This window comes from Ranitomeya variabilis, chromosome 2 (genome assembly GCF_051348905.1).
Source record: "Ranitomeya variabilis isolate aRanVar5 chromosome 2, aRanVar5.hap1, whole genome shotgun sequence".
Lineage (NCBI taxonomy): Eukaryota > Metazoa > Chordata > Amphibia > Anura > Dendrobatidae > Ranitomeya > Ranitomeya variabilis.
The window spans coordinates 1,018,810,466-1,018,833,987 of record NC_135233.1 but is presented as its reverse complement, the minus strand read 5'-3'; the positions used below and the strand labels follow the sequence as shown (position 1 = coordinate 1,018,833,987).

The window sequence follows — 23,522 nt, the reverse complement described above, 5'->3', positions numbered from 1 at the left end:
TTGCTACAAATTTAGCAACTTTTTAAAAAGTCACTAATGATGAATCTTGAAAAGACATCCAGGAACCATAAACTTTGCTCATAATGGCAAACTAAAACAAATCTCATGAATACATATAAAGTGACTTTAAAAGGGTGCAAAATGGAAAGATCAATATGGCACAAACAACAAAAAGGCGCAAAGCACCAAAAAAAAGAAAAAAACAGGTGCAAATGCAATAATGAATCTGAAGATGGAGTTTTAACACGGATTTGTCTTAAAAACCACAATAGATTTTTCCATCTAAAAAAAAGCTGTGTGAACAAACCTTAAAGTGGCCGAATGCAGCAATGCAGTGATGCTCCATAATGTCTGAGTGCTGACTACAGGGTCTGTGTATAGATAGAGCAACTTTGAGCTGCGTGTGCACCTGTGTGTCTCTACTGTGCCTACCACTAGGGATGAGTGAATAGCTTTGGATAAGCACTTATCCGAATAGCTATAGCGCTTACCTAATAGCTGCATCGGGAACCCGGATACCTGGAGTGCTCCCGATAATCAGCTGTTTGTTGTCGTGACTCTGTGACAGTCACAACACATGCATGTTCCAGGAGGCCTATAAACTGTACTTCAGGTTCTGTCCGGTTTCCTCAGATACAGAGGAGTAACGTGTGAGGATACTAATCTCGCTCTTCCAGGAGACCCCCAAGCATGGGCGTTTTGTCTCCCGTTTGACTCCCTGTCACCCAGTTATGGTAATGACTGATCATAAGAATCTGGTATATTTGGAAACGGCGAAACGTCTAACACTTCAATAGGCAAGATGGGCATTGTTCTTTACCAGGTTTAATTTTTTTTGTCACATGTAGGCCGGGGAACAAAAACATTAAGGCCATGGTCACACTATCCGTATTTGGTCAGTATTTTACATCAGTATTTGTAAGCCAAAACCAGGAGAGGGACAATCAGAAGAAAAGTATAATAGAAACACGTCGCCACTTCTGCATTAATCACCCACTCCTGGTTTTGGCTTACAAATACTGATGTGAAATACTGACCAAATACTGATAGTGTGACCGTAGCCTAAGGCAGATGACTTATCCTGTTGCTTTCCTGGGTGAAGAAACAAGTGTGAACCGTTACCTATTCTGCTTACTCAGCGTTTTTGGTGGCCAGGTGCTCATCAGGATGTCCGAGAGTATGTAGCTGCCTGCAGTGTCTGTATGCTTTCTAAGACCTCTCATACTCGCCCGTTGGGGTTTCTCCACCCGTTGGAGATTCCCAGTAGACCTTGGACTCACTTTTCAGTTGATCTTATCACAAATCTTCCCGTGTCGGTAGGGAATACTGTAATACTGATGGTGGTTGTTAGATTAGGTAAAATGTCACATTTTAACACTTTACCTGCTTTACCAAACATCAAATCCTTGGCGCAAGGTTTCTTCAGGGAAATAATTAGATTACATGGGATCTCGACCAATATTGTTTCTGATTGAGGAGTGTAGTTTGTCTCCACGTTTTGGAGGTCCTTGGCGCAAGTTTTCTTCAGGGAAATAATTAGATTACATGGGATCCTGACCAATATTTCTTCTGATTGAGGGGTGTAGTTTGTCTCCAAGTTTTGGAGGGCATTTTACACCGGTCTGGGGATCAGTTTGTCATTTTCTTCCGCATTTCACCCACAGTCTAATGGGCAAACTGAATGGGTGAACCAGAATCTACAGACGTATCTCAGGTGTTTTGTATCTGAAAATCAGGAGGACTGGGTTACTTATTTACCATTAGTCAAATTCGCTGTAAGTAATAATTGTCAAGAATCAACCGGTAAGTCCCCGTTTTTCAGGGCATATGGGTTCCAGCCTCAGTTTAGTTCATTTAATAGTAATCACCCTTCTGAATTACCGGAAGAAGAACGGTTTTCATCTTCTATCATTACCATATAGCAGGGGGTTATGAATAATTTGAGGAAGATGGGATCCAAATATAAGAGTGTAGCTGATCGTAGATGTTTGGTGGGTCCTAACCTGTGTGTTGGTGACTTGATGTGGCTGTCCTCTAGGAACATTAGGCTGAAGGTTCCATCTTGGAAACTGGGTCCTAGGTTTATCGGTCCTGATAAGATCATAGTCAGCGTCAATCCCATAGCATTTTGCCTTGCTTTACCACTTACCTTTAGGATCCACAATGTATTTAATCGATCTCTCCTCAAAAAATATGTTGCATCTTCAGTACTATCACCTCTACACCATCTCCTGTCATTGTCGATGGAAACTTGGAGTTTCAGATTGCAAAGATCTTGGATTCTTGTCTTGTTCGTTGTTTGCTTCAGTATATGGTAAATTGGAGGGGGTATGGTCCTGAGCAGAGGATGTGGGTACCAGCATCTGATGTTCATGTGGCCAGACTGGTCCAGAAATGTTCACTTGGCACACCCCGATAAGCCTGGTCCTGAGGTTCCAGAAGTCCCTCATAGAAGGGGGGGTACCGTCATGGGCTTATCATGACAGTTTGGAGCCAGAAGACCGCAGCTTCTGATTGTTCCTACTTCGATGCTGAGAAGAAGAACTTCATTTTAATGGTGTTTGTTCCTTCTGTCAGAACAGGGGTTAATCAGCCATGATGGAAATCTCTGTGCTCGCAGCTGAGCACCGTTAGCCACTCCTTTGTCCTTTATAATCTGGGCTCTGATACAAATCCTTGTCAGAACTAGCATTTGCTGTATGGTTAATGGAGGGAGAGGTATTCATATGAGAAGAATAGTTGGAGAGTTATTAGTGACTGTTGCTTGGTTTGTACGTGTGGTAATTCTCTATCCTTCTCTATTTTGGTTTATTCCCCTACCTCCACACCCCGATGCATTCCTCTGTTATATCTGAGTGAATATTTTGTATGCCTGGAGTTTTATGTTAACCCTTGTTTGTGTTGCCTTGTTTGTTGGGTTGGTGTACTACGGTGCACAGTGGCTCCCCTCTTCCATAGGTGGGGAAGAGAACAGACGGAGGGCTAACTCAGGAGATAAGTCAAGAGTGGAGGCCCCGGCATCTTCACCTTCAGAAGTGCTGTGACAGGTGTCATCTCTTTCATCATGGCTCTTTCACTGGGTGGGATTCCCCTTCGTTTATCTCCTCCACCCATTTTCTTGAGTCACACCTTACTGGGTGGGCTTTTTCCTTTCACTTTGTTTTTCTGTAGTGGCAACTCCTCACTGCAGGCTGGCACTTCTATTTCCAACAATCCCTCCATTAAGCATAACATCTGGAAGGCTGGATAACTCGTTGTGCCCTTTCATTCTTTCAATGTCTATGATGGGCAGGACCTTCCATTTGTTCTGCGTTACTAACAGCCATTACAAAGTTTATGTTCGGCGCCATCTTACACCATGTAATGGTCACCATCCTCCAAATAACTTGAGTATGCCTGCATCACTCTGCTCTTCCTGCAGCAAGACTTGATCCTGCCGACTACGCCAAGTGTAATGTGGCGCAGGGTGGTAGCCATGAGCAAGGTACCCATCTCTTGCACCCCAGCAGGTTATATGAAGGTGGGGGTCCTGCAGGGTGTGTGGACTTGTGCTGTGGGGGGCGCATGTAACTGTGCGTGTGTGTATATAATCCTGTGTGCGTGTATATATGACTGTGTGTGTATTTGTATGTACATGCCTGTATGTGGATGTATGTCTATGTATGCGTGTCTGCATATACTTTTTTGTGTGTCTGCGTTCACGCGTCTGTATTTACATATGCATTTGTGTGTGCCTTTGAGTGTTTGCATGTCTGTGTCTGCGTATGCATTTCTGTGCATGGGTGCGTGCATCTGGTTTTCACATGTGCATTTCTGTGTGTATGTCTTTGAATGTCTGCATGTGATTGTGTGTGCGTGTCTCCGTGTGCATTTTTGTGCATATGTGTCTTCACGTGTGTGTGCATTTCCACATATTGTGTGTGTACTTGTCTGAGAGTGAATTTTTGTGTGCGTATCTGTGTTTATGAGCATGACCGTCTGTGTGCATGTCTGTGTGTTGACGTGTGCCTTTTTGTGTAAGTGCGCTTGCCTGCATGTATATGTATGTGTCCCCATTTCTGCATGTGTGCAATCTGCAAGTGTGTGTGTGTCTGCGAGTGTATGTCTGCAGGCACATGTGTGTACATGTCTTGGTGTGTATGTGTGTGCTTCTGCATGTCTATGTGTGTCTTTGTGCTCTTCCAAAGATTTATCATCGCTTTGGAGAGATGGCTGAAGACATTTTAGGAGTCAGGGATAATGTGTGAAGACACAGTATGGTTAATGGGTGTGGGAACTGAAGAGGGATGTGTGAGGAGACATTATGGAGAGTGGGAGGAATGTATGAGGAGACGGCATGGGGGGAGAAAAGTGTGAGGGGACACAGAACAGAGCCCACTTAGTGGTGGGAGACATATAGATGCGGCAGTATGGGGGGACAGTGTGAGGACACAGCAAGGAGGGAATAGTATGCTGAAGAGAAGTGTGATGAGGGGGCACAGTATAGGGACTGGGCAGTATAGGGGGACACCGTGTGAGAGGACAGTGTGGAGGGCATGTACCATTAGAGGGACAGTGTGGGTCATATTTTGTGCAGGGAGCATTGTGAGCAGTCTTTACAGTGGCTCAGCGTAGGTCAGATATTTTTATTCAGGAGCATTATAATGACACTGCTATCTTTAAGGGCATCATGTGGAGATGTGCTGCAGAAGACCGGAGAAGATGGAGGTCTGCAGAGATGGCTGTGGATGAGAAGAGTCATCATGGAGTCTGGACAAGATGGAGATGAAAAGAAAGAGAACGACTCTAATCAGAAAAGACATCACAGGTAAGATACCGGGATGTACATGTTTAAGTGTGATCCTGCCTGCGTCTCATCAGTGCTGTGGTTCCTGTATGGTCCGCAGTCTGATGACTGATGACAACAACTCCCAGTATCTCAATTGTTAAGGGCATACTGGGAGTTGTAGGTTCATGCGATACAAAGGTATATGGGGCTGGCCTGACACTACAATTGATGTACCACGTACTGATGGTGGTTCAGGTAATGTACTTATACTGTATACTGATGAGTTTGTGTGTATCTGTAATTATATGTATTTTTGTAAGATGTGTGTATGTAACAGTGCATTGTGGTATGTAAAAGTATTCATATTTTTGTGCTCTTTTACTATATCTAAGGGCTCTTTCACATGTGTCAGGGAATTCCATTTGTCTTTCCATATTTAGGAACAGACAAGTGAAATTTGCTAACATTGTCATAGCTGTCACCTTAGGGATGTGATTGTATGGAGCGAGTTCAGGAGCTGAGCCTGTTCCATACCAGGCAGATGTCGGATGTGATACACAGCTGGTGTCTGCCTGTAACAGCAGTGATCAGAGCCGCATTGATTGCTGCTGTTTTATTTAAATGCCCTTGTCAATCACTGACAACAATATTTAGATGGCATGATGGCCGATGCCTGCACTCATATGCACCCATCCGCCTCCTGTGACGCAGTTGCAGGTTGCTGATGGGTGTCACGTGTTGCTGCCATCTTAGTCGTTCAATGAAGCTCAGCCTGAGGTTGGGCTCCCTGGACGATGTCACAATCACAGTGTCGGGACGTTATTCCAGCATGCTCACTTTGTAGTTAGCGGTGACTGTAATGTCTCCCTCCTTGCACCGACCCTATCACAGGAAGTGACTTTTGGAAGGGAGAATAAAGCTTAATTTTCGCCCTTTAGCCAAAGCTTTCCCATTAAGCCAGCTAGCCAGGCTTAAAACCACATTAACCTGCAGATTATCGCTATTTATCTGCAGTTACAAGTTACCCTTAAAGGGACTCTGTCAGTGCAGAATGGCTGTTCAAACTAAGTCCTGCCGCTCGGTGCTTCACAGCGGGGCCAATCATGTACATTCACCTTCCCATCTGCTTGTATTCCATCATTCTCCACCCCCCCCTCTAATGTCTAATGTGATTGACAGCTCTGACTTCCTAGAGCCAGAGAAGGATGAAGATGTTTGGAAAACAAGCAGGTGGGAGGGTGTATATAAATGATTGGCCACCATGATGATCTGAGCTCCTCTGCTTGGTTTGAACAGTCATTCTGTGCTGACAGAGAGCCTTTATAGAGGTGTCCAATAGACTTGAAAGATTTTGCTCTGACTTATAACATTGTATATAATGCACCCAGCATTATATATGAGTATATATCCATATAATCTCAGCATGATCCTCCTCCAGAGAGGGTCCACCGTGGGATACAAGCAACAGGCATCCTGCAGTGGACTCACTGGTGGGAAACTACCCTAAAGGTGAATCCAGGGATTCTGTTAAAGGGAATCTGTCACTGATTTTATGGTGTCCTAACTAAGGGTAGCAAACTAGTGACTAGTGATCCCCAATCAGGACTCATCATTTGCTGCTGCCAGAAAATTATTTTCGCAATGAGCTATATTACAAATATGTTTAATATCACTGTCCTTATATTATATAAAAAAAGGTTTATGGTAGCTGTAGAGTGGGCCCCTGGAGTTAATTCCTCTGGTTGGCCCTAGGCACCCCATTTCGACCCTGTTTGTTGCTTTCTGTTATCCTTATTTGTTTGACATGTTGATACACTAGCATCTCTGCCCCAGACCTCCTGGGGGAGGGGAAGGGGACAGCTTAGGGAATAACAGGAGAAGAGTAAGGCTGGTGACCCAAACCTCCTCACCTTTAGAAGCAGAGATAGCTAGGGCTTCAGTCCTAGGATGGTACAGGGCCCCATTCCCTAATCACGAACAGTCACAGGATGACATTAAGAATTCTATTCTCAACACACTAGAGAACAATATTGCCACTATGGCCAGTATTTATCTTCTCTGTCTTTGACACTCTGGAACTCCCACACAGGGCACTCTCTTCATCTTACTCTTCCCCATTTAGGCCCGTTACCTCTGTGAGTTGTAAACTCAGGGCCGTACTGCTAGGCGTCCTGACCCAGGACCCATCTCTGCTTGATCACTCTGTTCCTTCAGTCACTTCTCTTCTATTTCTCTGCTCAGGATCTCGCTAACCTCTGTCTCTTCTCTTGTTAGTGATACCCATGTCATGCGGCACTGTTCACATTAGACCTTAGGTCTTTTCTCTACACACACTAGGCCCTTTCTGACAGGAACTGTCTCTCACCCTTCACCTCATATCGCCCCTCCCACTCTGGAACAGTCCCAATCATTAACTCTTGCTATTTTTATCTTCAAACAACACACATCATTACCGCCTATCACTATTCACATTCCACATTACAATAACACTCTTGTTCTTCAAAGGGGAAATGCAGAGGTCTGGTTGGTCCGAAACATGCGTTGGGGTCCGGCGTCACACATCTCCATCAGCACATCACCTTCTCTGGTATGTACTACCCTTCCTTGAGCAATTTCTAACCATGTGTCTTGCAACCATATGTCATATTACCACTATCTAACTCTCAATTATATCTACAGGAGCAATTATATACGTACATACACTTCATACACTTACTCTATACATTGAATCTTTCCCATTTACGTACTGTATATAGACCTCAACATTATTGAGCATTTATGGTCGATTTTAGAGATTCAAGTTAGATGTCGATTTCCACAGCCATCGTCGCTCAAAGAACTGGAGGGTGTTTTAACAGCAGAATGGGCTAAATTCCTTTGGAAAAAATTCACACCTTGTATGAATCCATACCTCAGAGAATTAAGGCTGTAATTGCCGCAAAAGGTGGACCTACACCATATTAAACTAACTTTTGTTGATGTTTCCAGGTGTTTCCATTATTTTGTCCAACTCCTGTATATATATATATATATATATATATATACTCCCTCTATTATATCTATATTACCATTTAATATCCCACACATGATTACAATTCGTGTGCCCTCATGGTTGTCAATAGCATAATTGTACGTTTTTTAAGCTACCTGTCTGCGCAAAATATTTTTTTCCAATTTGGGCTGTCTACTATTTAACTCTATTGTATGTGTGTGCCTCTTTGCCCTGAAACTTGTTTTAATAAAGGCTATTTTAATAATTTTTTGGGGCTTCTACTTCAATTCTACTATTAAATCGGCAATCGTTTTTTCCTTTTATTGTTCTTTTCTCAATTGAGCTGAGTGGTTTGCACTCCTGTCCTACTGACACTGCTTTAACCCATTTTTTCATGGTCATAGATCTTTAGGTGTCACCTTTGTTCCTTGTACATATAAGTTTAATGTAGCTACCATGTGCTGGGTCTGTGCATATATGGATCTATTGCTGCTACCATGTGCTGGGTATCAGAATGTATGGATCTACTGTAGCTACCATGTGCTGGGTCTGTGCCTGTGTAGATCTACTGCACCTACCATGTGCTGGGTCTGTGCATGTATGGATCTACTGGAGCTATCATGTGCTTGGTCTGTGCATGCGTGGATCTAATGTAGTTACCATGTGCTGGGTCTGTGCATGTGTGGATCTATTGTAGTTACCATGTGCTGGGTATGTGCATGCGTGGATCTATTGTAGTTACCATGTGCTGGGTATCAGAATGTATGGATCTACTGTAGCTATCATGTGCTGGGTCTGTGCATGTATGGATCTATTGTAGTTACCATGTGCTGGGTCTGTGCATATATGGATCTATTGCTGCTACCATGTGCTGGGTATCAGAATGTATGGATCTACTGTAGCTACCATGTACTGGGTCTGTGCCTGTGTAGATCTACTGCACCTACCATGTGCTGGGTCTGTGCATGTATGGATCTACTGGAGCTATCATGTGCTTGGTCTGTGCAAGTATGGATCTACTGGAGCTATCATGTGCTGGGTCTGTGTATGTATGGATCTATTGTAGTTACCATGTGCTGGGTCTGTGCATGCGTGGATCTGTTGTAGTTACCATGTGCTGGGTATCAGAATGTATGGATCTACTGTAGCTATCATGTGCTGCGTCTGTGCATGTATGGATCCACTGTAGCTACCATGTGCTGGGTCTGTGCATGTATGGATCTACTGTAGCTATCATGTGCTGCGTCTGTGCATGTATGGATCTACTGCAGTTACCATGTGCTGGGTCTGTGCATGTATGGATCTACTGTAGCCGTCATGAGCTGCGTCTGTGCATGTATGGATCTATTGTAGTTACCATGTGCTGGGTATCAGAATGTATGGATCTACTGCAGTTACCATGTGCTGGGTCTGTGCATGTCTGGATCAATGTGATGGATATGAGCATGCACATCTCACAAAGAAAATACATCACCCTCTACTGGAATAGATAAGGAGTCCAGAGGTCACATTAATGGTAGACATAACATTATCGCTGCCAGATCACAACACAGTGCTTCCAGAGTAACGTGCTTGGTGGTAAGAGCTTGGATTCGAGGTGTCTTGTAATGTAAGTACGGTAATTACGAAGTGGCTAGTTAAGACACAGAGGAATCAAAAGAAAATGTGATTCCTAAAACTCATTTAAAAGTCTATTGTTGAGACAATTCTTGATATTAAACAACCTGGACTGCAATACAACACACATATTATTGTCTCATAAGCCAATTCAGTAGCTGATTCAACATCCAGATGTGAATATAGATGAGAATTGGGTAGATAAGACGAGCTTCTGACATGGCGCATATTTCTCTCATCATGGCTGAGATAGATGCATTTACATCTGCAATTACAAATACGACATATGCAATAACTGTGCCAAAATGATTTTGTAACGTAGCAGTCATCCTTTCATTTACACATCAAAGATCTAATTCAAATGTTGCACTCTATAGTTGCTACACAAAAAGATAATTTTCCCAATTAGCAGAACTGTAACCATGATTAAATAGGGTTGTTAAAAAGTATTATGTAAATGATTGAGAAGCTTATCTGTAGTAGGAAAACCTCTATTCATAGTGAAGGCTCAGAAAGCCCCATGGTCTGGTGGATTCATTCTCATGGGTGGTCCCAGGGTTACCACTGCCAAGATTTTTACTGGACAATAAAGCACTAAAAGCCAAGGGATTTGGATAGAATTATAGGAACAAGACAGAGTTTAGAGAAGGAGCCTCGCCATGTTCCTTGTTGCTAATATGTCTACTGTACCAGGTTGTGGGGCTTCAGAGATGATGTCTGATTAGACCGAAGATAAAGGGCCTGGAAAGAGCTGGAGTCAGTACTGCTGTATGACATAGAGGGTTAAGTGAGCCAAGCTGAATAGGTCCCTCAGAGACACTTTGGAATTATCCGCCTGCAGCCAACTCATCTGTACGTCAGCAGCAGCACTACCTCAGTCCCCATCGCTCAGAACATTCCCAGAGAGGAGGTCATGTACATCTGACAGAAAGGAGAAGGATGGAGAGGCTTGTGTAGTGAATGTAACGAATCATTCATTTACAGTTTACATACGGTAAATGTCTTCAGATGTAATGATCAGTATTGTAAAGAAAAACTATCAGATATGCAACATAAATGTGTCCAATCAGTTCTGGAAAAAAGCCATGGCTGAAGTCAGAAAATTCAGACAGCAATCTACACAAAAATGTCAATGAGAGTTTGATCAGAGTTTTATCACATCATGATCCGATTTTCTCAGATGACATCATCTCCATTCTGTGTCTGTCCATGAAAATCGGACTACACTCAGACGTCATCCAAATGCAGTCCAATGTTTTCCATGGAATCATTGACCTACATGGGTGAGTGAGATCCGAATATTGGATCCAACTAGGGCATGCTGCGATTTTTTTCCTCAGACTGTCTCAGTCCGAGGAAAAAATGGGACATGTGCATGGCCCCACAGAATAACACTGGACTGAGTGAGATCCGATGTTTTGTCGGATTGCACTCGGATCGAAATGAAAGTTGTCTGCACAAGCCCTTCGAATAAGTAATAAAATAGTAATGATTACTCTGCCTGATAAATAACTGCCAGCTTGAACGCCTGCTGTACAATAATGAGAGATCAGTAGAAGGATATCTTATCAAATCCAAAGAGCAGATTTTTAATAAAACAATAGGTTTAGTTTTCGGCTTTGGACATAGGCAAAATAACTTGTTGATGTCCACCTGGCATTCAAAACCAAGGGCACTTGCTACCAGGACACTTTACACTGAAATGAATAACCATTAGTCATGGATTTTCCCATTTTTGAAAGTCTCATTTTGGATAACTGTTGACTACCTATTGCTCTGCTCTAAAAAATGTGCTTGTAGACAGAATATAGACATACAGCACTCCATGGAGCACAATATGGAGAACCCAATGTCCATGTACCGCCAAACAGCTTTCTACACATGGCTCTGCCTGTATCTTCGTATAGCTCAGATAAATTTCATACAAAGGGATAGAGATGTAGAATACATTCAATATCCAAAATCATTGCATGCTCCACTGGGCGTCTTCCTATGAAGATTTTCTCCCCTAGGAGCATTTTTTCAGATGCATCATATGAAGTGCCAACAGCTCTGTAGACACAAGGATTCGCTCTGTCACCATATGGCCAGCAATGGGCTAATGATGAGGTCTTACATGCAATATTTGGGCTACATCTGCTGTCCGGAATCCCAGCGTGTATATCAGCCGCCATTTCTACCTTCTCTTCTCTCTTCCTAAATCTCAATGTGGACAAAACTGAACTCATCATCTTTTCTCCATCTCACTCAAACTTCTTACCTGATTTATCAATCACAATCAATTACATCACGCTTTCCCCTTTACCGGAAGTCCGCTGCGTCAGAGTTACCTCGACTCTTCCCTGTTCTTCACACTTCACATCCAAGCTCTTGTCACCTCCTGCCATGTTCAACTCAAAAATGTTTCCAGAATTCTTTCTTTCCTCAAACCTCAGTCTACTGAAATGTTAGTGCATGCCGTCATCATCTCCCTCCTCGACTACTGCAATATCCTCCTCTGTTGCCTCCCTGCTAACAATCTCCATTCCGTCCTTAACTCCACTGCACAACTAATTCACCTCTCTCCTCAGCAAATCCCTTTATTGGCTCCAAATTTCCCAACATATCCATTTCGAACTACTAAGGGTATGTTTCCACGGTCAGGAAACGCTGCTTGTTTGACGCTGCGCAGAGCTGCAGCGTCAAACAAGCAGCGTCCAGATGTTCCAGCATAGTGGAGGGGATTTAATGAAATCCCGTCTCCACTATGCGTGGAAACCCGCACGCGGCAGCCCTGCGACTACGGACATGCTGCGCGTCTTTTCAGATCGCAGCATGTCCGTACACCTTGCGGGGACGCAGCGTCCCCGCAAGGCATATCACAGGGCCCTATGGGAGAGAGCGATCATCCCGGATGTGAAGAGTTAACACATCCGGCATCATCGCGTCCCAGAAAGGGGGCGGGGCTTAGCGCCGAGCGGCTTCGCCGCTGCGGCGATACCGCCGGCCATCCTGACAGTGGAAACATAACATAACACTGACCTACAAAGCCGTCATATATCTCCTGACCAATCTCCCAATAATCACCTCCAAAACGTCTCCCAAGAATCCCCCATCCTCTGGAATTCTGTGCCACAACACGTCCCCTTAATCACCACATTCGGAACTTTCAGATTGAACTTAAAAACTCATCTCTTCAAGAAAGCTACAGAACAGCCTGCAATATCTCCACTGCCCCCTCACCATCGCCAAAACTGCTGAAAGCCCCCCAACCAACTGTCTCCTTCCCCATTGTCCTGTAGAATGTAACCCCCCCAAGGGCAGGAACCTGTCCTTTCTGTACCAGTCTGTCATTGTTAGTTTCTTGACTGTAATTTATATTTGTGTTTTGCATGTAACCCCTTCTCATGTACAGCATCATGGAATCAATGGTGCTCTAAAAAATAAATAATATGAATTATAATAACCTGATGAGGAGTCACTTTTTACCATCATGATAGTGATTTATTCGACCACAGGTGATAAAAAGCACCAAATGATCTACCATGTCGTCTTAGCAACCCATAGCTGGGATTGCTCAAATGCCATCACCACATCCATCCCAGAGAAATGAGCAGATTAAATGGGTAAATGAAATCCATCTGTCATTAATTCTGTGTTTGTCGGTACAGAACTATCCACAGCTGTTGTATATTTGTTAACATTAACTCTAATTTCCAGGGACAACTTTGCCGCAATGTGTGACTGTCAGAGTTCGTCACCACAAGATAGAATATATTGCCTCTGAGCAAGTGCTGATTGAGCAACCTGGGTCCCTGGCCAATAACACTCATGTGACCCCCATTGACCACCATAGTTGTAACATACTGGGGCCAGAACTGCCCAATGTATTTGACAACACATATCTCATGCATCTCTTGCTCTTCTGGAGATCTTGCACTTCAGACCATGGGCCAAAAAGCACAGCCCAGTTGGTCAATCCACAAGAAAAAAGAAAGCATTTGCACTACTAAAGCAGGATGGCACCATTGAAGCTCTAAAAAACTATATGGAGAAAAATACTTTATCTAAAAAACTAATTAAAGCTGCCAAAAAGGAAACAGAGAAGCACATTGCTAAGGAGAGTAAAACTAATCCCAAACTGTTCTTCAACTATATCAATAGTAAAAGAATAAAAACTGAAAATGTAGGCCCCTTAAAAAATAGTGAGGAAAGAATGGTTGTAGATGACGAGGAAAAAACTAACATATTAAACACCTTCTCCACGGTATTCACGGTGGAAAATGAAATGCTAGGTGAAATCCCAAGAAACAATGAAAACCCTATATTAAGGGTCACCAATCTAACCCAAGAAGAGGTATAAAACCGGCTAAATAAGATTAAAATAGATAAATCTCCGGGTCCGGATGGCATACACCCACGAGTACTAAGAGAACTAAGTAATGTAATAGATAAGCCATTATTTCTTATTTTTAGGGACTCTACAGCTACGGGGTCTGTTCCGCAGGACTGGCGCATAGCAAATGTGGTGCCAATATTCAAAAAGGGCTCTAAAAGTGAACCTGGAAATTATAGGCCAGTAAGTCTAACCTCTACTGTTGGTAAAATATTTGAAGGGTTTCTGAAGGATGTTATTCTGGATTATCTCAATGAGAATAACTGTTTAACTCCATATCAGCATGGGTTTATGAGAAATCGCTCCTGTCAAACCAATCTAATCAGTTTTTATGAAGAGGTAAGCTATAGGCTGGACCACGGTGAGTCATTGGACGTGGTATATCTCGATTTTTCCAAAGCGTTTGATATCGTGCCACACAAGAGGTTGGTACACAAAATGAGAATGCTTGGTCTGGGGGAAAATGTGTGCAAATGGGTAAGTAACTGGCTTAGTGATAGAAAGCAGAGGGTGGTGATAAATGGTATAGTCTCTAACTGGGTCGCTGTGACCAGTGGGGTACCGCAGGGGTCGGTATTGGGACCTGTTCTCTTCAACATATTCATTAATGATCTGGTAGAAGGTTTACACAGTAAAATATCGATATTTGCAGATGATACAAAACTATGTAAAGCAGTTAATACAAGAGAAGATAGTATTCTGCTACAGATGGATCTGGATAAGTTGGAAACTTGGGCTGAAAGGTGGAAGATGAGGTTTAACAATGATAAATGTAAGGTTATACACATGGGAAGAAGGAATCAATATCACCATTACACACTGAATGGGAAACCACTGGGTAAATCTGACAGGGAGAAGGACTTGGGGATCCTAGTTAATGATAAACTTACCTGGAGCAGCCAGTGCCAGGCAGTAGCTGCCAAGGCAAACAGGATCATGGGGTGCATTAAAAGAGGTCTGGATTAGGGTTGAGCGACTTTTATTTTTATAGGATCGGGTCGGGTTTCACGAAACCCGACTTTCTCAAAAGTCGGGTCGAGTAAAATCGGCCGATCCTATAAAAAAGTCGGGGTCGGGGTCGGCCAAAACACGAAACCCAATGCAGTGCAATGGGATACTATGGTTCCCAGGGTCTGAAGGAGAGGAAACTCTCCTTCAGGCCCTGGGATCCATATTAATGTGTAAAATAAAGAATCAAAATAAAAAATATTGATATACTCACCCTCGGACGCGCCCTGGTACTAACCGGCAGCTTTCCTTCCTAAGAATGAGCACGTGAATGACCTGCGGTGATGTCGCGGCTTGTGATTGGTCGCGAGCGGTCACATGGGCGGTCACGCGACCAATCACAAGCCGCGACGTCATCTAAGGTCCTTCACGCGCTCATTCTTAGGAAGGAAGGCTGCCGGAAAGAAGCAGGGCGCGTCCGAGGGTGAGTATATTCCTATTAGGTATATACTCACCCTCGGACGCGCCCTCGCGGCTTGTGATTGGTCGCGTGACCACCCATGTGACCGCTCGCGACCAATCACAAGCCGCGACGTCACCACAGGTCATTCACGCGCTCATTCTTAGAAAGGAAGGCTGCCGGTTAGTACCAGGGCGCGTCCGAGGGTGAGTATATCAATATTTTTTATTTTGATTCTTTATTTAACACTTAAATATGGATTCCGATACCGATTCCCGATATTGCAAACATATCGGAACTCGGTATCGGAATTCCGATACCAGATTCAGAAGATCGCCGACCTCATGGCCGACCCCACACAGGGGTCGGGTCGGGTTTCATGAAACCCGACTTTGCCAAAAGTCGGTGACTTCTGAAAATGGCCGACCCGTTTCGCTCAACCCTAGTCTGGATACACATGATGAGAGCATTATACTGCCTCTGTACAAATCCCTAGTTAGACCGCACATGGAGTACTGTGTCCAGTTTTGGGCACCGGTGCTCAGGAAGGATGTAATGGAACTAGAGAGAGTACAAAGGAGGGCAACAAAATTAATAAAGGGGATGGGAGAACTACAATACCCAGATAGATTAGCGAAATTAGGATTATTTAGTCTAGAAAAAAGACGACTGAGGGGCGATCTAATAACCATGTATAAGTATATAAGGGGACAATACAAATATCTCGCTGAGGATCTATTTATACCAAGGAAGGTGACGGGCACAAGGGGGCATTCTTTGCGTCTGGAGGAGAGAAGGTTTTTCCACCAACATAGAAGAGGATTCTTTACTGTTAGGGCAGTGAGAATCTGGAATTCCTTGCCTGAGGAGGTGGTGATGGCGAACTCAGTCGAGGGGTTCAAGAGAGGCCTGGATGACTTCCTGGAGCAGAACAATATTGTATCATACAATTATTAGGTTCTGTAGAAGGACGTAGATCTTGGGATTTATTATGATGGAATATAGGCTGAACTGGATGGACAAATGTCTTTTTTCGGCCTTACTTACTAACTATGTTAAATCCACATAGTCATGAGTAAAAATGAGAGAGGAGAGACTCGAAATAAATAGCAAATCAAATTCATTAATAATTTGCCCTAAAATTTACATTCAGTATAATCCTTTTTTTTTCTTATTCGATTAGCACCTAGCCGTAATATTTCTGGATTCTGAAGGCCATAAGTGTGTTAAAAAATAAAAAAACCTTTATCCTCACTTGATCAGCTGCTGACAGTTTTCTGATTGGCTCCAATAAGCTCTTTGCTCTGATATCTTCTATCTTAGTCTGTTTCCAGGCTTCTAGTGCTGCCATTCTGCACTAGGTCCTACAACGTTAAGTGGCGCGTTAAGCATGTCATTGACGTCAATGACGTGATGGTGTTGAGCATATTGAAGAATGGGTCACAGTACCCCCCAAAATAGAAGAAGATAGAAGACAGAAGAGAGGAGACAGAGGAGGTCCAGTAGTAGGAGATGCATGGGAAAGACCAAGAAGAGGTATGCTTAAAGGGGTTCACTACTAGGACAACTCGTTTTCACTCTGTTTGCCCCATTTAAATAAAAACACGTATACTCACCTCCTGTGTCAGCGCCATTCCAGTGGTGTCTGCACTTGTTCCCAGGGCTCATGTGAGGTTGATATTACAGTCTCTGCCTAAGGAAGTATATGTGATCAAGTGGAAGTGACTGGCCAACTGCAGCTATTACTTCCTCTTCATTACTTATACAGGGGACAGTCGGGGAAAGTGAAGCCAGATTTGATTGGGCGCAGGTCTCATGTGATGTAACACCCTCACATAAGCCCTGGAATGGCAAGTGTCAACATCGCTGGAACAGCACCGGCCTATAAGTGTTTTTATTTTAACGGGGAAAACATTCAGATCGGGAAGGGGTTGTCCTGCTAGTGAACAACCGCTTTAATGTTTTTTTTTGTTTTTTTTTGCTCCTTTCAATCAGTTTCGATTTACACTGATTTTTTTTAATGTGAATGAAATTTTCTAAACAGAAAAACAAACTTCTGTTCCCCAGTAAGCAGGAAATAACCACACATAATAATGAGGGGGTCACCATACCTCCGATGGGACCCTGGCCTCATTATTCAAGACTATCCCTTACCTCTTCACCTCTGACTGCTATAACATAAATAAAGCATGACACGAAAATGGCTCACCCATTACCATAGTCTGGTCATTACCAACCAAACCTAAAGAAGAGCAGGTGGGTTGGATGATCCCTGGTCACGTATCCTGACTGGCAGCCGGGGCCCTGGTATCCTCTTCTTTATATAAGGAATCCTGAAATACTCCTGCCGCATAACTGAATTAACCAATCCTGGCCCAAACCCACCACATGTGATTTGACCTCTAACCCACCCCTTCTGATCCCTTCTGGTGTAAGTGCAAAAGCACCAGTTAACCCTTACCTAGCCTCCTGCTTTCAAACCCCTGTAAAGTCCAGACCTACTCTAGCTGTGCCTGTTCCAGCTCTATCAGAATAGATGGTGACATAATAATGATTGTATATATTGCAGGACACATAACAATGACCATTAACAGTGCTCTACAAACTTTGCGCATGTGCGCAGCTTCTTTCCTCACAACATTGAGCCTCTGAGGTCGGGTGTATGTGACCCGGCTGCGCACTGCACATGATCAGAAGTGTTCTGCACTTTCGATCATGCGCAGTGCACCTCTCTGAGGCTGAGAAGCGTACACCCGGCTTCAGAGGCTCAAGGATGTGAGGGAAAGAAGCCGCGTGCATGTGTGAGGTATGTAAAGTGCTGGCAAAGACGCTGGCGCCTGTAAGTCATGTTATCACTCCCACAGGGGTGTGATAATATGATAAGTGGGCCAACTAGGACACTAACGCCCCATCGACTAGTCAAAGGCCTCATTTATATACAGTATTATAAACAGACCTTAGAAATATTTTTTCTAAAGATCTGTGTATGTATTTAATGTGATACCGGGACTGTTAGGCCGGGGACACACTTAACGTATAAAAAAACGGTCCGTTTTTCACGGCCGAGAATCGCACAAATGTTTCAAAAACAGTGATCCGTGTGCAGTGCGAGGATGCGATTTCCGCATGATCCGTGTGACATCCGTGTGACATCCGTATGGCATCCGTATGCCGAGATTTTCTCGCAAGCTTGCAAAACCGACATCTAATGGATTTATGTGCTCAAATGTTTGGGAAAACATATATACAGTATATATATATAGAGATATGTCATTGAGACACATATATATATTCTGTATTTAGATTTCATTCAGCGCGATATCTGTGAAAAGTCGGTAATTCAATTGCCGGCTTTTCATTTCTCCTGCACAAACCCGACAGGATATGAGACATGGTTTACATACAGTAAACCATCTCATATCCCCTTTTTTTTTGCATATTCCACACTACTAATGTTAGTAGTGTGTATGTGCAAAATTTCAGCGCTGTAGCTGCTAAAATAAAGGGTTAAATGGCAGAAAAAATTGGCGTGGGCTCCCGCACAATTTTCTCCGCCAGAGTGGTAAAGCCAGTGACTGAGGGCAGATATTAATAGCCAGGAGAGGGTCCATGGTTATTGGCCCCCCCCCCCGTGGCTACAAACATCTGCCCCCAGCCACCCCAGAAAAGGCACATCTGGAAGATGCGCCTGTTCTGGCACTTGGCCACTCTCTTCCCACTCCCGTGTAGCGGTGGGATATGGGGTAATGAAGGGTTAATGCCACCTTGCTATTGTAAGGTGACATTAAGCCAGGTTAATAATGGAGAGGTGTCAATTATGACACCTATCCATTATTAATCCAATTGTCTGAAAGGGTTAAAAAACACCCACACACACATGATTAAAAATTATTTTAATGAAATAAACACAGCGGTTGTTTCAGTATTTTATTCCTCTCTCAATCCATCAGCAACACCCTCGCTTGGAAAAATAATAAACGCACAAGATACATACCCTCAGCTGAACCGTCACGTCCCACGAGGTAATCCATGATCTGAAGGGGTTAAAATATTTTACAAGCAGGAGCCCTGCTAATGCAGCGGTGTGCTCCGTGCCTGTAATCCCCGGCGAATGAATGAAATGTAGGTCATTGACCTACATTTCCTACAGTCGCGGTGATGCGCCCCCTGGTGGATGTCCTCATATGACCTGGAGCGTGGGAAAAAGTTCCCAGGCTGCAATTCATGAGAACATCCAGCAGGGGCGCATCACCGCGACTCAATGTAAGTACAGATCCAGCTTTCCTTTCAGCACCCGGGGATTACAGGCACGAGCGAGTGGTTTATCGCAGCTTGTGCCTGTAATATTAGTTAACCCCTTCAGATGGATTACCTCGTTGGACGTGATAGGACATCAGAAGGTATGTATCTTGTGCGTTTATTATTTTTCCAAGCGAGGGTGTTCCGGATGGATTGAGAGAGCAATAAATTATTAAAACAACCGCTGTGTTTATTTCATTAAAATACTTTTAAATCATGTGTGTGTGTGTTTTTTAACCCTTTCATACAATTGGATTAATAATGGATAGGTGTCATAATTGACGCCTCTCCATTATTAATCCGGCTTAATGTCACCTTACAATAGCAAGGTGACATTAACCCTTCATTACCCCATATCCCACCGCTACACGGGAGTGGGAAGAGAGTGGCCAAGTGCCAGAATAGGCGCATCTTCCAGATGTGCCTTTTCTGGGGTGGCTGGGGGCAGATGTTTTTAGCCACGGGGGGGCCAATAACCATGGACCCTCTCCTGGCTATTAATATCTGCCCTCAGTCACTGGCTTTACCATTCTGGCGGAGAAAATTGAGCGGGAGCCCACGCCAATTTTTTCCGCCATTTAACCCTTTATTTTAGCAGCTACAGTGCTGAAATTTTGCACATACACACTACTAACATTAGTAGTGTGGAATATGCAAAAAAAAGGGGGATATGAGATGGTTTACTGTATGTAAACCATGTCTCATATCCTGTCGGGTTTGTGAAGGAGAAATGGAAAGCCGGCAATTGAATTACCGGCTTTTCTATAGAACACCGCTGCGTATTTCTCGCAATGCACACGCATGATCCGTGTGTAATCCGATTTTTTTTCGCACCCATAGACTTGCATTGGCGAGTCTCGGCCGAGATACGCTGACAATCGCAGCCTGCTGCGAGTTCCCTCGGATCCGAAATACGGTGGAGAAAATATCGGATGATGGGAGCTGGACCATAGATTAACATTGGGCCGAGTGCTATGCGATTTTTTATCGCATAGCACTCGTCCGTATTACGGTCTAGTGTGACCCCGGCCTTAGGCAGGGAATTTATATAAGCAGACACAACTGCTGGTGGTTCTGGACTGGGCGTAAGGGCGACCTGACAGGTTCCCTTTAACAGCGTGTAATGTGACATCACCCAGGTTCAGTAACTTTTATAAATGGAACTAATAAGTAAGTAAACCTTCCTGTCCCTGTTACACAGCTGCCAACATACGTGGTGATTTCTTCAGGGAAGACTTTCATTTTCCACAGATAATACTGGCAGTGAAGACGTTAACTGTTTCCTTCGCGCACACCTTGCCGAGGATATTCCCCTCAGACTGGAAGTCCCGTGTCCCTGGACATGTTTCCATTTCACGTCATTCTGAGCTCAGCTGTCAGTTGGTGATTCTGGATGACACTTTCATTGCCAGACGTTGTGCAGCTTGCTACAAAATCAGCAACGAGCCTAAGCCTGATGAGGAGATCGATGGATCCGTTTACCCTAATGTGTAATATCAAGGTAATCTAAGGCTAGGTTCACATTGCGTTAATGTGTGCACGCTAACGGACAGCGTTGCACGGCAAAAATGTCGCAATTAACGCCGTGCAACGGGTCCGTTAGCGCACCCATTGACAGCAATGTAAAGTTTCCCTGTAGCGCATCGCTAGCGCGTGCCTTTTTCGGCTCGCGCTAGCGATGTGCCGTTCTTCTGTGGCGCGCCGCTGTCCGCGGCATGCCCGAGGTCCGTTCCCCGCTCTCGCAGATCGGGGATCTGCGAGAGCGGGGATGTTAACGCGACCCCTAACGCGGCCCCTAAATCAACATTGCATTAGTGCAATCCGCTAGCGCTAAACGGATTGCCCTAACGCAATGTGAACCTAGCCTAAAAGTTGGATCTGCTATGATAGATTATTCTACTTGTACTGACAAGAAAGTCAAAGTTTACTATGTGTGTCCCAATATACAAAACCCATCATTTCCTCTTTTTTTTTTTTTTTTTTTTAAATAACCTCTAAGATATATATATATATATATATATATATATATATATATATATATATATATATATATATATATATATATATATATATATATATATATATATATATATATATATATATATATTATGTAGTTATTTTTCTGTAAATTTTAGTTATATGATTCATTTGTTTTTCATTTTTTAAGCACAATTTTACCACGGAAAAACGAATGAGAATGAATGAGATTTCTAAAATCTCGTGCACATGCTTATTTCTTTCCTTGCAGATTTGAACCATCAAAGTGTTTTTTTTTTACATCTGCAAAATTTCAATTGTTTTTTTTTTTTGCAGCAGTTTTAAAATAAATGAGAAAAAAAACACAAGTAAAAATTCCTCAAATAGCGTAATATATGTATGTATTTTACGCAGCGCTTTTTTTTTTGCCAACACTTCGGTTTTACAGCATAAAGATTTGCTGCATATACTCAACGCATGCAAATAGATTTCATGTCACTAGTTACACTTTATTAAAAAAAATAAAAATTGCGTCATTTTCTTACTGGTTGCTAGATTAAATTTAAGATTTCTGCTCGGCTCATCACATGGCTTTAGATGTAATAAACCCTATATTTTGTAAGGAAGCCTTATCTAAGCAAGGTTGGTATACATTTAAAAAGTGAGAATCAACTTCATTTTTTATTTCAATAAATCAGCGGTGCACATGAAAATTGTTGACTTTATAATATATCTTATCAGAGAAATCTGCTTATTTCCCCTCCTGCACTGATATTTCACTCACGGTTCACAGGTAGAACTTGTAAAATCTGTGCTCAATGAAAATAGATTTTCCCATTACTGAAATAGGAGATGACAGTTGGTGCTTTTAAAATTCTATGGTGGGGGAAGGAGGGAAGAGCTAGAGGCCGACACTGACACTATGGTGAGGGAAGGAGGGAGGAGCTAGAGGCCGACACTGACACTATGGTGGGGGAAGGAGGGAGGAGCTAGAGACTGACACTGACACTATGGTGGGGGAAGGAGGGAGGAGCTAGAGACTGACACAGACACTATGGTGGGGGAAGGAGGGAGGAGCTAGAGGCCGACACAGATACTATGGTGGGGGAAGGAGGGAGGAGCTAGAGGCCAACACAGACATTCCACTGAAAGTTCTCCTGAAAAGACAGTTACATTTTTTTCATAGAACTTTATGAGCAACAACTGTCATCTCCTATCTCAGTAATGAAAAAATCTATATTCATTTATGATAGACTTTCCTCATGAATTGAGAATTTGAAAGTTCAGTCCAGGAGGTGAAAGAAGCAGATTTTTCTGATAAGATATATTACATAGTTGCTTATTTTCACGTGTACTATTAATTATAGAAATAAAAATGAAAATGTTAGTCTTTAACATAAAAAACAGTTTTAAATAATAAATCATTTTTGTGATGATACATTCTCTTTAATAGTAGTGGGACCAATGCAACACCTGCACCAGGACCCTCCATCTGCCATTTGTCACATAATACTTTGTGCCCCCTGAGGCACTAGGGCCAAGTGAGACAGCAGCACCCCCATATCTGAGCCCATAGTAATTTATCGGAGCAGCTCTGCATCAGTATGATTATAGTGCTGGACAGTAACAAGAGTAACCTCATGTTATTGAAGTTACCGATATGTAAATGTTGCTGTTACAGACATGCCTGGAAACTGCAATCCCACTACACCGCTCAGCTGCTGCCTGTGAAGTCATAGTGCTAAACACGGAGTGATATAAACTAACATTGCTAAGTGATCAGAGATGACAATGGGGCATTGGGTACACAGACTGCAATCACCGTGCTTTTTATAACCTGCACATATCTCCCGCAAGGACCAAAGGCCCTGCAATTAGAGGTCGCACGTGGATGCTAATTTGTCTCGGCAGACGATAATAGGACGAGGCTGCTGGAGACTTGTAATGGAAAGATGAATTTCAGCTGTCTCAGATCCAAGTGCCATAATAAGCATCACAACAAAAAGTTACACAACACAATACAAAGTTTCTCCTAACGTAGGAAAAAGAGATGAAAAAAGGAATCGGGCTAGTCCGCAGGCACAAA

General features: G+C 43.2%; 1 protein-coding gene across 4 annotated transcripts in view; it reads right to left on the bottom strand.

Moving 5' to 3' along the window:
- Nucleotides 1–23,522, bottom strand: part of LOC143808546 (ephrin type-A receptor 3-like) — a 401,286-nt gene that overhangs the window by 340,609 nt on the left and 37,155 nt on the right. Inside the window, exon 1 of one of the 4 annotated variants that reach the window (XM_077291322.1) lies at nucleotides 17,370–17,458. The exons of the other annotated variants lie outside the window; for them this stretch is intronic. Within the exon in view, the coding sequence (XP_077147437.1) occupies nucleotides 17,370–17,379 (10 nt within the window). The 5' untranslated portion in view covers nucleotides 17,380–17,458. Of the gene's footprint in view, nucleotides 1–17,369; nucleotides 17,459–23,522 lie in introns of those variants that run through there. 4 annotated transcript variants of the gene reach the window in all.